The sequence below is a fragment of the Astyanax mexicanus genome, chromosome 2 (assembly GCF_023375975.1).
Source record: "Astyanax mexicanus isolate ESR-SI-001 chromosome 2, AstMex3_surface, whole genome shotgun sequence".
NCBI classification, from domain to species: Eukaryota; Metazoa; Chordata; class Actinopteri; order Characiformes; family Acestrorhamphidae; genus Astyanax; species Astyanax mexicanus.
The window spans coordinates 15,055,533-15,070,802 of record NC_064409.1 but is presented as its reverse complement, the minus strand read 5'-3'; the positions used below and the strand labels follow the sequence as shown (position 1 = coordinate 15,070,802).

At 38.5% G+C, this 15,270-nt stretch overlaps 1 protein-coding gene across 1 annotated transcript in view; it reads left to right on the top strand.

Moving 5' to 3' along the window:
* Positions 1–330: 330 nt before the first annotated feature.
* rassf3 (Ras association domain family member 3) overlaps positions 331–15,270 on the top strand; it is a 39,038-nt gene continuing 24,098 nt past the window's right edge. The window contains exon 1 of the mRNA XM_022671297.2: positions 331–870. Coding sequence (XP_022527018.2) covers positions 748–870 — 123 coding nt within the window. The 5' untranslated portion in view covers positions 331–747. The remainder of the gene's footprint in view (positions 871–15,270) is intronic.

Sequence of the window (15,270 nt, the reverse complement as noted above, 5' to 3'; positions counted from 1 at the left end):
ATATTTAAAGGCCATAATTTCCTGTATTTGTCTGTATTTAACTATTATAAGGACCAAAACTGCTCGTGATATGGAATTTATTTGGTCCTGGAAAGAAAAATTAGGCATTTTGCTTTTATAACACATGACAAAACCAGCACTTAGATTATAGAGTAGTTACATAGATTAAGATTAAGGACTAACTTTTATGAAGGCAGAAATTCTGCTTTTCTTCAGCCACATTTAGTGAAATGTGGTCCTCACAAATCCAGTTAAACGAACCGAGGCGTGTGTGTGTGTGTTTCCCTGGGTGGGTGTGTCCTGTACTGTACGCGGAGAGCGGAGAGCAGGGGACGGGCTGGCGGGCAGTAGTGAGGTGGAGAAGCTGTGAGAATGAGCCGGTCTGTGAGGTAGTTTAAGGCGTGTTTTTAGGGTTTAGAATAATTCGTTTCTAGCGTTTTATCTTTTATACACCTCAGACAGACTGAAATAAGAGTTTAGATTAACGTGTTTTTATCGCTTTTCCGCTAAAGCTAAGTGGTTAATAATCAGCGTTAGCGACAGTTCCTGGATCAGTGATCTGCGGGGCTGCAGTGAGGCGCTGGTAACGCGGGTTAGCTAACGCTGAGTTTCTGAACTTTACCGCTGTCAGAGCGCTGACCCGGCGCCGTTTACTGGATGTTAACCCCGCTGTGGATGTTTATGGAGTCCTTTATTGGTGTTTTTTGATGTGGCACAGCTTGAAAATCGGATTTTTCCCCGTTTCAAATGACGTGGACGAGCACCATGAGCAGTGGTTACAGTAGTTTGGAAGAAGATTCCGAGGAGTACTTTTTCACAGCCAGAACCTCCTTTTTCAAGAAACCTGCAGGAAAACTCACAGAGAAAAAGGTCTGAACGGATTTAAATACGTTTTAAAACACATTTAACCATACCTAACCTAACCTAGATACCTTACAAATTGTGACTGAACTGTGAGTCTTGAACTGTGTGAATGTATGTGTATGAGTGAGCCCACATGGTGTCCTACAGGTTTGTAGCTAAGCTAACTAACCTCATTATTAGCTTAACACTAGGTTAGCTAACCTAAATTAGCTAATTTAACTAAGTTCAGAGCAGGTCTGGCGAGTATAAGTAAAAACTAATATACCTGTAGTTACGTTTCAAGGACATGGAGGTATACAGTAAAACACGGAATTATGACACCTAAACAAAAAGTATAAAGTGAATAAATAAATAAAAAAGGATAGAAACGTAAAAATTATAAATAGAAACGTTCATTCTAAATATCTCACTGTGTTTCTAGCTAGCTACAGTAAGTTACTAGTCAAACGTTTCGACACATCTTTTCTCATTGTTTTACATTGTAAATTTAATATTAAAGACATTGCACATATACAGGAACTCATATTTAGACTCTTCTAACTAAGTTACCATATTTATCTTTGAGGACAGATGTGCACACAATTGGTATTTTAATCTCAGGGTCTTCATGAGGGAGAGTCACCTGGAATAGTTTTCTCAGCATCTTGAAGGAGTTTATGGATGTGATGAATAGTAGTTGCTGCTTTACCTTCATGCTGTGAAGCTCCAGCTCATCCCAAATCCCATCTCAGTTGATCAGGTTTAATTGCTTTGATGTATTTTTAATATTAATCTACAATAAATAAATCCTAAATAAATCCTAGGAAAATAAATAGAATGTGTGTCCAAACTTTTGACTGGTGCTGTATGTATTTCTGACTGAAATGTTAGTTTGTTGTCATGCCCTCCTTCAATTGTGATGTTTCTACTAGGAGTGCTCCTGAAATACTACTATAATATTTCTTGGCGATATGACAAACCACTTACAGTCTTAAAAATAGTTTTTTTTAACAAATTTCAAGAGTGTACTACTGCAGCACAGTGAAGGTTAATGTTTTATTTCTTACAGGGTTTACACGTCAGTTCACTCTGCTGTAAGCTAACTAACTAGTTAGCTAACTTAGCTTGTTTAGCTAACAACCAACCTAAATTCTGACCCCTTTTGTTTTTCTTCCCACCTAGGTAGTTTAGCTAAGTAACTAACTAATAGGTAATGAATGTACACTATTTTCTTTTTATTTTATTTATTTTACCTGTATTTAAGAAGGCTGTGTATTGGCATGAACTTGGACTTAACCTGTGTATCATGATACAGGGGTTTAAGTTACAATTAGCGAGGTAATATATTTCAGTTGTTTAAATCTAGAAAAAAAATCTAATTGGACCTAAAGTCCATACTATCATGTTTCTAAAATATGAGAAATTAAAGCTTACTTTTTAGCTAATCCTTTTATAATGGTGGGATATAACGACAGAATTTAAACGCAATACAAAACAAACCACATTCTGACAGTTTTCTGCCTATCTATACATGTAAACCAATGGTTAAACACTGATACTGTGGTTTTTAAAATATATACAGGTCAGAATGTGCCTTATTTAATCCATTTATGGCAGTGGTTTCCCACCGTAGTTCAGGAAGACCCCCTGCCATTCACATTTTAGTGTTTCCCTGCTGCCAACACACCTGATCCACATAAACAGCTAATTATTAAGTCTTTCCTGAGTTCTCAGGAAACTATCACAATGTACAGAGCAGAGGTGTTCTCTAGGATTTGAATTTGGATCTTCTGATTTATGCCATTTTAACCGGTTTACGGTCAACTAAAGTCAAATGATCTTGTGGAAAGGCTGACACCAGTAACCTGCACAAACAATAAGTCCACATATTTTAAACATTGCCACGGGTCAGTATAATAACGTGTAAAATGCATACTAAGTAATATAATACGTGTGGGTGATATGGTTAAAATGTTATATTGGGATATTATTATAGACATTTTCATTATACACTATATATATCACAATATTTTGACCTGTAGATTAAAAAGTACCAGTAGTGCATTGCATCCAGGTACACAGGAATGATTACACAGTCTTTTATGCACTGATGTTCTCCACAATATGCTCAGAAAAGTACAGAATATTGTGTATCACAATACTATAAACTAGAATTAGGGCAAAATATGTATTGTAGTTATATTTTTACATTTTGGTAGATGAAGTATAATTCTAATATAGACATGAACAAGAAAAACAACTGAAAACTCCCACAGCAGATTTCTGCCCAGTCAAGTCATGCACTCTCTAATGAATGTCAGTTAGTGACAGATTCTATTAATAATATTTATTGCACATATTAGAAATGTTTAAATTCATATCACCATTATTAAAACATTATTAAAATTGTCCAGCCCTAATTGAAAGTGATCCTTCAACTGGAGATGAACCTCCTTGACCTTCACAAAGAAGTCCTTGACCAGCCCCTAATCTTATTAATGTACATGAACCTGCAGCTTGCCTGCATGTCCTGGAGTTTATATTGTATTATAAAGTAGGTCAGTTTCTTCTCCTCAATGCTGTTTTGTTCCAAAATGCTCCCAGTTTGCGTGGTTCGACTACAGAAGCCCCCCATCCCCAGTCTAACCCATATACTCGCTGGCTGACATCAGCATTCCCTCCTCCAAGACAACTGAACGCTATTCATCAGGCAGATTTATCCTGCGTCCGTGTCTCTAGTGAAGCTCTGTGGACCGTCTGTCCTCGTGTGATTTGAATATGGCCTTTGCGCAGCTTTTTTCCACAGCCATGTGTGTGAGTGTGTGTTACAGGCCAGCAGGCATTCATAATCTCACCCCCACACTTCTCACTCACTCCTATTATGTGAGAAATGTCACGGAGTTGTCATGGAACTCTCCTGCAATAGACAGAGCTATGTTACCATATTTTTCCCCTTATTACAGGCTACACAATATGAATTAAATTGAAAATGTGCATATTGTGATTTATATATTAATTATCCAGGTTGCAGTTAAGGTATCCTAGAATATTGATCCAGTCCAACAGGCTATGTGTTGTATATATGTGGCTTATCTGTCCAGTAAGCTCAGGGCTGGAGATGGACAGCTTAAAAAAGTCACAAGTCAGCTTCTTTAGTTCCATCAGCAGCAGAATTACCACATCTCACTTCCTGTTGCTTCACTGTACCCTTAGGCTGCCCCACCCCCCTCCCGATACCACCATTTCATTTCATCATTGTTCAAGTTAAAACAAAGAGCTCACAGGAGAGCCTAATATTTAAATCTATGTGTTTTGCTGTTTTCTTTTATCAGAAGGTTGAACATGTTTATTTGGTTTCATAATTAGTTTCTGTTTATTTGTTTTGCTAACATTAGTAGTTTCTGGAAAGTTCCTTATTTCAGTTTCTTCCAAAAGTTAACCCATGTGAATTTTCATTACGTTCATGTCACAGAAATCTTTATCTCCAAAATTAGAAGTTTACAAGGGAGCAATTTTAGTGTGGTAATGTGAATTTAGCATAAACAATAGCCTAAACAAGCAATTTGTGAATTTTCTTATTGTTCTATTTAATATAAAACCTTGACAAGCATTGAAATGATATTCAGGTCATTTTTAAAGTAAAATTAAGTAAAAGTTGCTTTTAAATTTGCATTTAAAAGCAGACTGTTAGTCTCAGTCAATGTATACAATCTAGAAGTTCAAGTTTCAGTTCCAAGCCTGCTTATCTAACCTGCTTATCTGGCCATGGATGCCTCTTTTTTCTGTGATACCTGACCTAATCACTTCCTGCTGTAATTGGCTATATTGTACAGAAATACATATATAATATCTCGAATATAGTCTGGACAATAAGATGAGTCTCCATAATGAGTGCAGATGTTTTGTATATTTGGTGTAGTGTAGTAGGGAGGTTGTTTTTAATGGTCAGTGAGTGTTTTTGTGGAGTGTGTTTCTCTTTCAGTCTCAGCAGATATGGCCTCTGCTCAATCTGCTTGGTCACCTCACTGGTGTTGATTTAAATAGAGTGACCCTGGGAAACATCTGCAGATGCCTGAATTCAAAACAGCAGCAGTGTGAAGCACCGGCCCACGCTCCTTTACGCTCTGCCACAGGACCTCGCTGTCTGTCCTGACTGTCCTAGTGGCCCTGACTCAGATGTTTGATTACAGTGCGTGTGATAGCCTATGTTTCACTCAGGAAAGCTGTACAGAAGCCAAGAAGCAGATTATTTTGTGCAAACAGTACTTTGGCTCTTGCCAGAGCTTCACTTTGTGAGTGTCAGTGAAGCCTCACGTGCCAACACTCACTTTGGTACAGGATGCATGATGCATGAGCTCACTGTCCTTTAGATTTATCAAATTCATCCAACTGAAACATATAAAAACACAGCACTGGACAAACGTTGAACTTTAACCGCTGCCTTCATAGCCGCCCCCTCGAAAGGCCTTCTGGTCCATTGTGTGGAGGTTTCCGGAATGTTTTCCAGGTTTATCCTGTATTCTCCAGTCCAGTGTTGTGCTGCAAGATATGCGTAAGTAGCCCGAGTCCAGCAGCCAAAACCCTCATTCATCACTGGAAAGTTTTGTACACAAAGCTTAACGCTGGTTTGTTTATGGTGTTACTGTTCACTAAAGGCTCACCACTTACTGACCGTAAATATACAATAGAAAAGAGCATGGATGACGCAAATCAGATTGATAGGAGAAGCTTGTAAGATAGATGTTATCCTTATCATTGGGAGATTTTTGGCCTCATCATTGGCAGGTTTTTGACCCTATGATGCCTCAGCCATCTGTGGCCAAGATAACAAGACAGCATAACTGGGCCTGCTCTCTCTGGATAGGAAGAATGATCTTACTTCCTTTCCTCCAAACATCCCTCAATGGCATGTTAGCCAACAGTATGAGAAAAGCAACCTTTATCTGTTCAGTGATGTCCAGTTGTGCTTCACGAAGCTCAGAAGATCATAGGTCATATATAAGCATTTACTCTCCCAGCACTGGTGGCATCCTAAAGGTCTAAGTTGTGCAGAACATCGGTTAAAGATTAAATTGTTTTTTTAACCAATGTTTGCATTAACAGCAGAAACACTAAATATCATTTTTAAGACTATTCTTTTAGCACTAATGTCAGAATTAATTCCAAATATATTTCTTTTAAAAAACTGAGCTGTTTAAATTGAATCACTTCCTTTAAGATGAACATTTGAACATCAAGACAGACCATATTTTTTACTCAAACACTCTCTTATCTTGTAGAAACAAAACTAACAACTCCACTTTACAGCTCCATTCTTTTTAAAGTAGCAGTCCGTATTTGTTTTGTTTCCAAACTGAAAGCAGAAGCATTTCTGAGTGGGGAATAAACAAAATATTATTTTATTTATCACATCAGGGTACTACTTTTTCACTGTTTTTAGTAAAACAAAAAAAAAAAAAAAATCACAAGTTCTCATTTCCCGTTATATATCTACTAGAAACTGCATCTGACTAGAGATATAGTCTAGAGATTACATTTGTCCAGTATCATTTATTTTATTTCAATCCTGGTTTTAATGAGATATTTGAAGTGCATTATTAGTATCATGACATTCTGGATCATTGACTTCTTATAAAAATCTGATCAAATTTATGTATTTATGTATTATGTATTTTAATATACGTCAATATAAAAAATGCCTTTTACAATTAAACCTCAAGTGCCATAAACCCACAGTATATAGGCTAAAGCCCAGAATAGAAAGATAATATTGCTGAAAAAAAAAAACTTGGCACAGTCTCGTGAAATTTATGAGCAGTCTTTACTGGGATGCTTTGCCGTTTGAAGGCCTAATTAAAAGCTTTACATTTCTTTCTTAGAACTGTGAGCTACAGCAGTATAGCAGAGCTTGTTAAACCTTTTGGTTCGTCTGTTGCTACATTTAACATTACACACTGACGTCATTCTCATACATGGAGAGGGACCGGGGCAAAAGGAGCTGCCAGTCACGTGACTGATGCTGTTTAGAGAAGAGCCCTGAAGCGTTCATAGGTTTACATTTACAATGGTCACGGGGTGGAACACAAAGCTAGCCCTAAGCACACTAAACTCTACGGAGTGTCCTGTTTTCTGTGTCCAAAAAATCCACATCCTTTTCTTATTATTTGTTCTGGTTTGCAGTTTTGTTCTTTAAGAATAGAAATTCCCTGGCCTAACCTTCTTGGCTCTGTTGGTAGCAGCTGACTTGCTTTAACACTGGACAGTTCCAGCTCCAAATCCGGCAGTATTCCAAACTAAATCATCAAGGAATTATAAATAGAAACCCTGAACTGGAATCCTGGATCACTTCAGTTCTTTCACCAGTCAGATTTGATTTTACATGCATTTACAGCACCTCGTGTCTCTGAAAGGCCTGAGTTAATTTGATGGAAACTTCATGGAACCAGACAGTCTAAGAGGAGGTTACACAATAGAATAGTTGCATAAGGGAACCCTTTGTTGTTCTTGAATTTGATTGTATCATCTCTGAGGCTGGCCCCAAGCCTTGTTTTGATCGCTGGTCAGGAGAAGGCAGCAGGTTAACATGATTAGCCTGTAAAGCAGCCTTGTGCGTCATGGAGCAGATGAACTGTGTGATGATGGGCCAGGTGTGTGTATGCGTGTAGAATTACATCAGTAGAGTGTGCTTTCATGGGAGGCATGCATTGAAAACGTCTTATCTCCATTAAAATGTCATGCATGTTGGTTTGCAGAGCAGAAGAATTAAGACTAAAGATTAGATTTAAGATATATACTCATGGAAAGTTTTGGATACCTCTGGACAAGTTATATGTTTCTTGATGAAACATGTACTTTGAAATAGTTGAGTGTGTATGTCTGAATTTAAGCCTTTAACTGTGAAAATTGTGTTATAATAAATAAATTTATATAAATAAATTTAAAATTCACATGACTGTGAATAAGCCCACTATGCCACTTTTGTTTCTGTTCTCAACACTTTGTGTAGTTTGATACTCAAACAATTGCAAATGTGTTAATTTTTTTTTTATTTCAATTTACATGGCCAATTACTACCCTACCCACTCATTATCACTCATATCACTGGTTATGCCCCAACACAAGGAGAGTGAAGACTAGCACATGCCTCCTCCGATACATGTCACCCGATACAAGTTAGCCACCGCCTCTTTTCAAACTGCTGCTGATGAAGCATTGCAGCTTCTTTGTTCTGATACATCAGCTCACAGACGCCTTGTGCTAAGCGACATCACCCACCCTACCTACCCAGAGAGAGCAAGGCCAATTGTGCTCTCTCAGAGCTCTGGCAGCTGATGGCAACCTATATGAACAGGGTTCGAACCGGCGATTGCAAATGATTGCAGATTAATGACTACAAGTCCTGCAGTCGCACTCTTGGGGTAATTCCACAGCTTGCCTTCTTACGAACTGTTTAAAATAGAAAACCACCATCATTATACAACATGTTTTGTGGTTAGACTTGTAGAAAGTCCAGTTTTTAACTGGGGATCCACAGTAGACATCTGCTGGCCCACCCTAATCCTGCAGTGGCCCCTGTATTGGGCTCCTCGGGCAGGGATATCAAAGCAGTGGTGATGTGTTGAGCCACACAGCCTGATGTAGCATCTGGACACAGTTTTCCTGAGCAGAGCTCTAATTACCGCTATCAAGTGAACCATGTAGAGCCCTCAGATCGTGTCTCAGCAGGCCTTTGAAGTTACTGGGGACAAAAGAAGATGCAGAAGTGGGACCAGATGAAGTTTCGCTGTGTGTTGGGTTATCACTGTGCAAAACAAGTGAAGTATCACGCAGCGGTTCAGTGGCCTTGTGTCAGGAGTGTGTTTTATATAATAAAACTCCAATTGAATTGCGTGTTAGCTGGAAACTATATTTAGCTCAGTTTTATTTTCCCTGGGGCTTTAATGGTTTGTCATTGTGGTGTTTTGAGATGCCAGCAAGAGATGGTGAGCTGGTGCTCTGGGCTTCAGGCTTTGTTGGATCTTATCGCTTCCTTGCTTATGAAAGTTTAAAATAAGCTTTGGTCTTCAGAGTTTCATGGAAGTGCACAGACATGGGGAAGCTTTGTCCAGAGCTTCTAATCTAACAGAACACTTGTCTCTACTGACAATGTCTATCTCTGCTGCTATTGAGGACGAGAACCGTAAAATATGTATCTTAAATATGGCTTCATTCAACTTCCAAACTTCAAAAACTGTAGATGTGTATCGTTTTTTTCCTTTATGGAATATTCATCTTTAAATGTTAGTCCGCTGGACCACTCGGAGTTCCATTGCTAAGGCGCTGCCACTATGATCACTATGATTGTAGGTTGCCATCGGCTACTGGAGCCCTGAAAGAGCACAATTGGCTTTGCTCTCGGTGGGTGTGTAGGTAGCGTAATCAAATGTCTACGCTTTCCTCCGAGTGCACTGTGATGCCACTTGGCAATGCTGCATCAGCAGCAGATCGAAAAAAGGTGGTGGCTGACTTCACATGTATCAGATCAGGCATGTGCTAGTCTTCACCCTCCTGGTGTTGGGGCATCACTAGGGTTGGGTTGGGTAATTGGCCTTGTAAATTGGGGAGAAAATTGGAAAAAAATTGAAATAAAATTATAAAGAAAATGGTGTGGTGTAGTGTAGTGGATAATGCCACCGCCTGCCAGTGAGCTGCCATTTGGGAGACTGTGGTTCAAATTCCAGGTCTTGGTAACTGTGCTGTGCTACATCAATGAGAGTCATTGGGCAAGACTCTTAACACGACCTTGTAAGTTGCTCTGAATAAGAGTGTCAGCTAAGTGCCGTAAATTTAAATGTCAGATTTGGTAGTGCATCTTGAACACCAATACAAATGTGTTAAACCCCATAGCAGTGCACTATAAATTAAACAGGGCACAATTTCAGAACATTTTAAAGGTCTCCTTCTGCCAAAATCCGCTTCTGTTAACAGCAGCTAGTTAGTGTTAGCTATCTTATGTAAGTAACTGTAGGTTTAAATTGGATATCCGGTTGATTCTGCGTTTTACTGCACAACTCGACAGAACACCAGTCAAAGCTGGCGCTGTTTGCATCAGATTTTAGAATATAGAATGGACGCTTTTCTCAGCTGCGGGGACAGTGTTATTTAAGAGTGTATATTCTCAAATGACCATACCAAAGTGTGGACAGTTTGGTAAATGTGACTTTGAAATAGGATCACTCTAGTGAATGATGAGAGTAGGGGTTACGTTGCAGCACCTGGCGTATGTCTCATCAGATCTTGAGCTGCTTCATTCAGCCCTGGGCTTTGAAATCTTTCTTCTAACCCACAGTTCTCTCACTGAGTGACCTCATAGCTCAGTATCGCAGTAGATGTGAGTTGCTTACCTCGCTCAAATATCCAAGTGAACAAAGGTCTCCCTCATTCTTCTTATCTCCTCAGCTATAACTCACCGTGATATCGGCGTACAGTAGAAATCGTGTTCTGGCATAGCATTAGGAAAGTTCTCTGTTTGCAGCTAGATCCTCCACAAACCCTGAATCATGTCAGTTGGTGTGTTTGGAAGGGCAGTTTAAATCACTTTTAATGCTTTAAAGATGTTTTTAGAGATGGACAGTGATGGCTGTGCCTTTCTCCGGTTCTGTGGAAGGATGAAAGGCCTGCACTGGGTTAATCATTTTCATGCGCTGCCCAGAGAGAGGACATCCTGTTAATGATAAATGGAGAAGTTTCTGTTGTTAGTACCACAGTCGCACTTGAGCTAGTCTGCTGTTGGCCCTGATCTCAACTCACCTGAAAGATCTTGTGGATTAATATTTAACCTTCTCTTACTGAATCCACATGTGAGCTTTTACCCGGCTGCAGTTCAGGTTATAGTGTACATACAATAAATTAATAAAAGCTCAAAGCCATGTGTTGACATCTTCAGTATGTCTAAATCAAAGTCTTACCAGTAGTTCCTTTTCTAAGTAAGTTTTATAATGAGTTTTTTGGAAATGTAGGACTGTGAATCATAGTAAAATTGTAGAAGCATATTTATATTATTCACTCATTGCCCTTGGCTTGAACCTGTAGTTCTGGGAAAACCTTTAGATCATTCATATTATTAGCACCTCCCACCAAAACTGAGTTGTTCCCCCCCCCTCGAGCCACCACAGAAGATCTGAGCATTTGTGCCATGGTATTTAGCGCCAAGATATATTTGCACAAGATCCTTTTCTGGTTTAAATCATGAAGTTGTGTCTTTATTAATCACATCAATGAACTTTAGTCTTTGTTTACATCTGGGCACTTTATGCATCTTGAGTATCAGGATTTTATCTGCATGATAAAAATACAAGTGTAAACACACCCAAGACACATTCAAAAATGGATCTGAATCTGATTCGTGAAAAAATTACACAGGGTGGTCTGAAACACATTTATGTCATGTTATAGCAGTGCAAACATCTCTCCAAAACACATTTAACAACCAGAACTCCTCCTAGATAAATTGAAACACTAGAAATGATGCTGGGCAATGAACGAATTTGCATATTCCATCCTATACAGTAGTCTGATTTCAGTTTGACTGACTATAGACTGTAAGTGTGTAAATGCATGTGACTCAAATCTTATCAGGATATAGTTTAGATGAAATGACCATGTGTAAACTCAACTGGGGTTTAGTTGCCCATGACCCTGCTGCCAAAATGGCTCAGATTTTTTATGATGCTTTTAACACATTACCTTCAAGAACTAACTATTCACTTGCAAACCAATATATTCCAGTCGTTTACTGGTGCAATTGTGGATAAAGATAATCAGTGTTTTTTTACCTAATCAGTGGTGTTAATGTTATGCCTGATTTAGTATATTTTATGTATAGTTAAAGAAGGTAAAAAAATACATGTATAATTGACCCACATTCAAAGTCAATTAAAGAAGGTTCTTTAGGCATACAAAATTGGTTCTTGTCCCTGGTTAACTAGTGTCCTCAACCTGTCCTCAATTATCAGTAAGTAATCCAGCTCAGAAAGAATACAAAATCCTCTTGTTTTCATAAATTAAACTCAGTTTAAGCATATCAGGTTAGTAAAGTTTAAATAAATCTTGATGCCTTAGTCTTTCTCACATGGGGAGGTAAACAGTTTAATAATTCAACAATGATATTGATATTTTATATTTTATGTATAGTTAAAAAAGGTAAAACATGTATAATATGTAATGGACCCACATTAAAAGTCAATTAAAGAACCATCCACTGAAAGGTTATTTAGGCATATAAAATTGGTCCTACTGCAATATCCCTCCAAATAACTCCTCTTAGCACCTCTTAGAGTTTGATTTGTCCGGGCATCAGTTTGGTTGAGGCTCACAGATGTGTAAATGTTTCTTTTTTGATCTACTGATAAACTTGTCACAGAAGCTCCTGTTCTTTTTGGGTATTTTTGGACTGGGCATAATGTAACACATTTGCTGTGAACAGCTAGCTTTCACACTTCACCCACTGCTTGCTATTTGTGTGGGAAACTGTGCACTGTGTAACAAAAAGGTCCAAACTCTCTGTAAATATTACAACTTTTATATGCTGTTAGAGATGAGTAGACTGTCCAAAGCCCTCCATGGCCATCTGTCCACCCACCACTGTGGGTAATTCGTTTAGCCAGTCTAAACGTTTGGAGCTCTGACTACTCTCTGTTCCTCTTGGATCTGTCCCAAATTGTGTGTTATTCGATTATGATGTTCTGGTAAGTCATGGTGCTTCATATCCCCTGGTAGTGAGCCAGCAGAAGGATCAAATTCTGTTCTTCTTTCAGAGAGAGGGAGAGCATGTTGGCTGGGAAGAGCCTCATTCCCCTTATGGGGTCTAGTTTAATCTCCCAGTAGAGCAATGACAGTTGTATTGGCTTGCATTTTGAGTTCTTTACAGATGATTCAAGCCTATAACACACCCTCTTTAAACTAGTCCAGTCTTATGTGCTCATGTTATCTGTAATATTTTGAAGAGGAACTCATTGTCTTTGTTTATTACTCACAATGTTTTTGTTGTCTTAAAACATATTCATAGCAAAAAAGATGCAACAATAAGGCCATTGTAAGTGTTCTTATATGTAGAAATCCACTATAATGTGATATTTTCATTGGATGTCGGTCCTGATATTAGCTAGAATAAAATAGTCTGGATCAGGGATCAGATAACTAGTCTGATCCCAGGGACCATTCCATTCATTGAACCCAATGCCTGTACTGTTGTGATAGCTAAATGCTAAAGACTTGTTTAACTTGCTTGTCCCTGGTTAACTAGTGTCCTCAACTTGTCCTCAACTATCAGTAAGTAATCCAGCTCAGAAAAAATACTAAAACCCCTTTTTTTTTTCATAAATTAGGCTCAGTCCCATAGCATAGATTATTCTTTTTTTTTTAGGGATATCATGTTAATAAAGTTTAAATAAATATTGATGCCCTAGTCTTTTTCACATGGGGAGGTATACAGTTTATTAATTTAACAATAATATTGGATTGGTATTGGGTATTGATTAGTACACAAAGCATTATTTATTTAAGTGTTTATATCTGAACAGAACAGTTCATCTGTGCTTACTTATTTATGACGTTATAATTGATCATATTTAAAATACATTTTTAAAGCATATTGAGAAAGTCATCAGTTCTTAAATAACACCTACTGAACTGTACATTTAATTGCAGAGACTGTAATTAGTCCTGCTGAATTAGAAGACTAAAAATCAGTGCACTAAGTATGGGATAGTATTTGAATAATGTTTTTAAGGACTTGAGGCTAGATGTAGGGGTGCAGGAAAAAATAGACTCGAGCTCGAATCACGTTACTAACATTATACAATTCAGAATTCTCATTTTCAAATAAATAAATGTTTTGCTCCATGCGATATTAGCTGAGCTCCACGGGACAGTAGGTGAGTGTCGCAAGACAGCAACAACAGGACAGGGAAGTTTTTGTAGTGTAGTGTAGTGTTACAGTGTTTGTTGTCGCGCCGCTAAAATATGGAGGATGAAGAAAAAGAAATCCAACAGATTTGTGACCCCAAGAATCGACTCTGAAACAAATTGTGGGATTCCCAAAGATTCACAGCCCTAGCTAGAAGTGTTTACCTCAGAAACAGGCCCTTTCTAAAAGGAAATGTCTGCAAGGTACTTGATAGGTCTGGGTTTCCAGTGTTGGCGGCTCATAAAAATCATCACGGGGAAGTCTGCGTTGTTGTTGGCCAGTCCTCTGGGTCTTTCCAATGTTGCTGAGCTCAGGCAAATGAATTGTTCTGTTGTAATGGGTCACTTATCTTACACGCCCAGGTCTTGGAGGTCTGGCTTGTATAACCTGCTCTGTAAGCCAGAGCAAATGACCGGCCGCTACAAACAAAGTTATGAAAAGCTAGGAAGAAATCATGGAAGAATCATAAAGAAGATATATATGGACTGGGGAGGGTGGGTGGTTCAAGGTTGAAGGTCACACATTGGTGGGTGTGACTGGGCCTGTGAGGATTTTCCCTTGTGGAGTAATCATGTGCTACACGATGCAGTAAAACCTTCAGCCTGACTGTCACATGATCGAACATGTCACTGATTAGCTCATAAATTATTGTTGCACTGTGCAGTCAGAACGTAGGTAAACATAAACGGAATATTTTTAGTGACTCAGTGTGACTTCCGTGTACTTCAGGAGAACACAGTGTGATAAGTTTAGCACAGTATGATTGAAATTGAAACAGCTATAAGCTGCAGTTTTAAAGCAAAAGTAAAGGAATGTTTAAAGGAACTAGATCTGGGAGTTTCCAATTTCCAATTGTTATTTTGAAGTTACCTGAAGTTTTTCACGTTAGAGAGTAGCATTGCATTGTTGAGCCAAAGCACTAAGACAGCCTACATAATATGTGACCAAAACAGCTCAATCAACAAATCAAGTCAAGAGGGTTTTATTGTCATTACATCTGCGTACAGGTGCACAGTGCCACAAAATCATGTTCCTCTGGAACCATGGTGCAATATGGAACAGCAATACAATAGAAAAAAGTGCAACATAAAACTGTAACACTACAGTAAATACAATAATAATACAGTAGACGAGACAATGTAACAGACAGGACAGTGCAGTATCGATACGGTACAATGAAATGTTCTAGTGAGAATGAGGTGCAGAGATATGTAACATAGTGTAACATATAGAACATACATGATCACAGCAGTTACTGAGGTGTAGAGAGTTTATAGTTTATAGAATAAAGCAGCAAATATTGCTGCTAGGGACAGAGACATTTTGGTCTCTGTGTGCTGAGAGTGTTTGTAGAGTGATGGGTGGGTTCAGTACTGTGTGTGTGTGTTTGTGTGTGTGTGTGTTTGTGTGTGTGTGTGTGTGTGTGTGTGTGTGTGTGTGTGTGTGTGTGTGTGTGTGTGTGTGTGTGTGTGTGTGTGTGA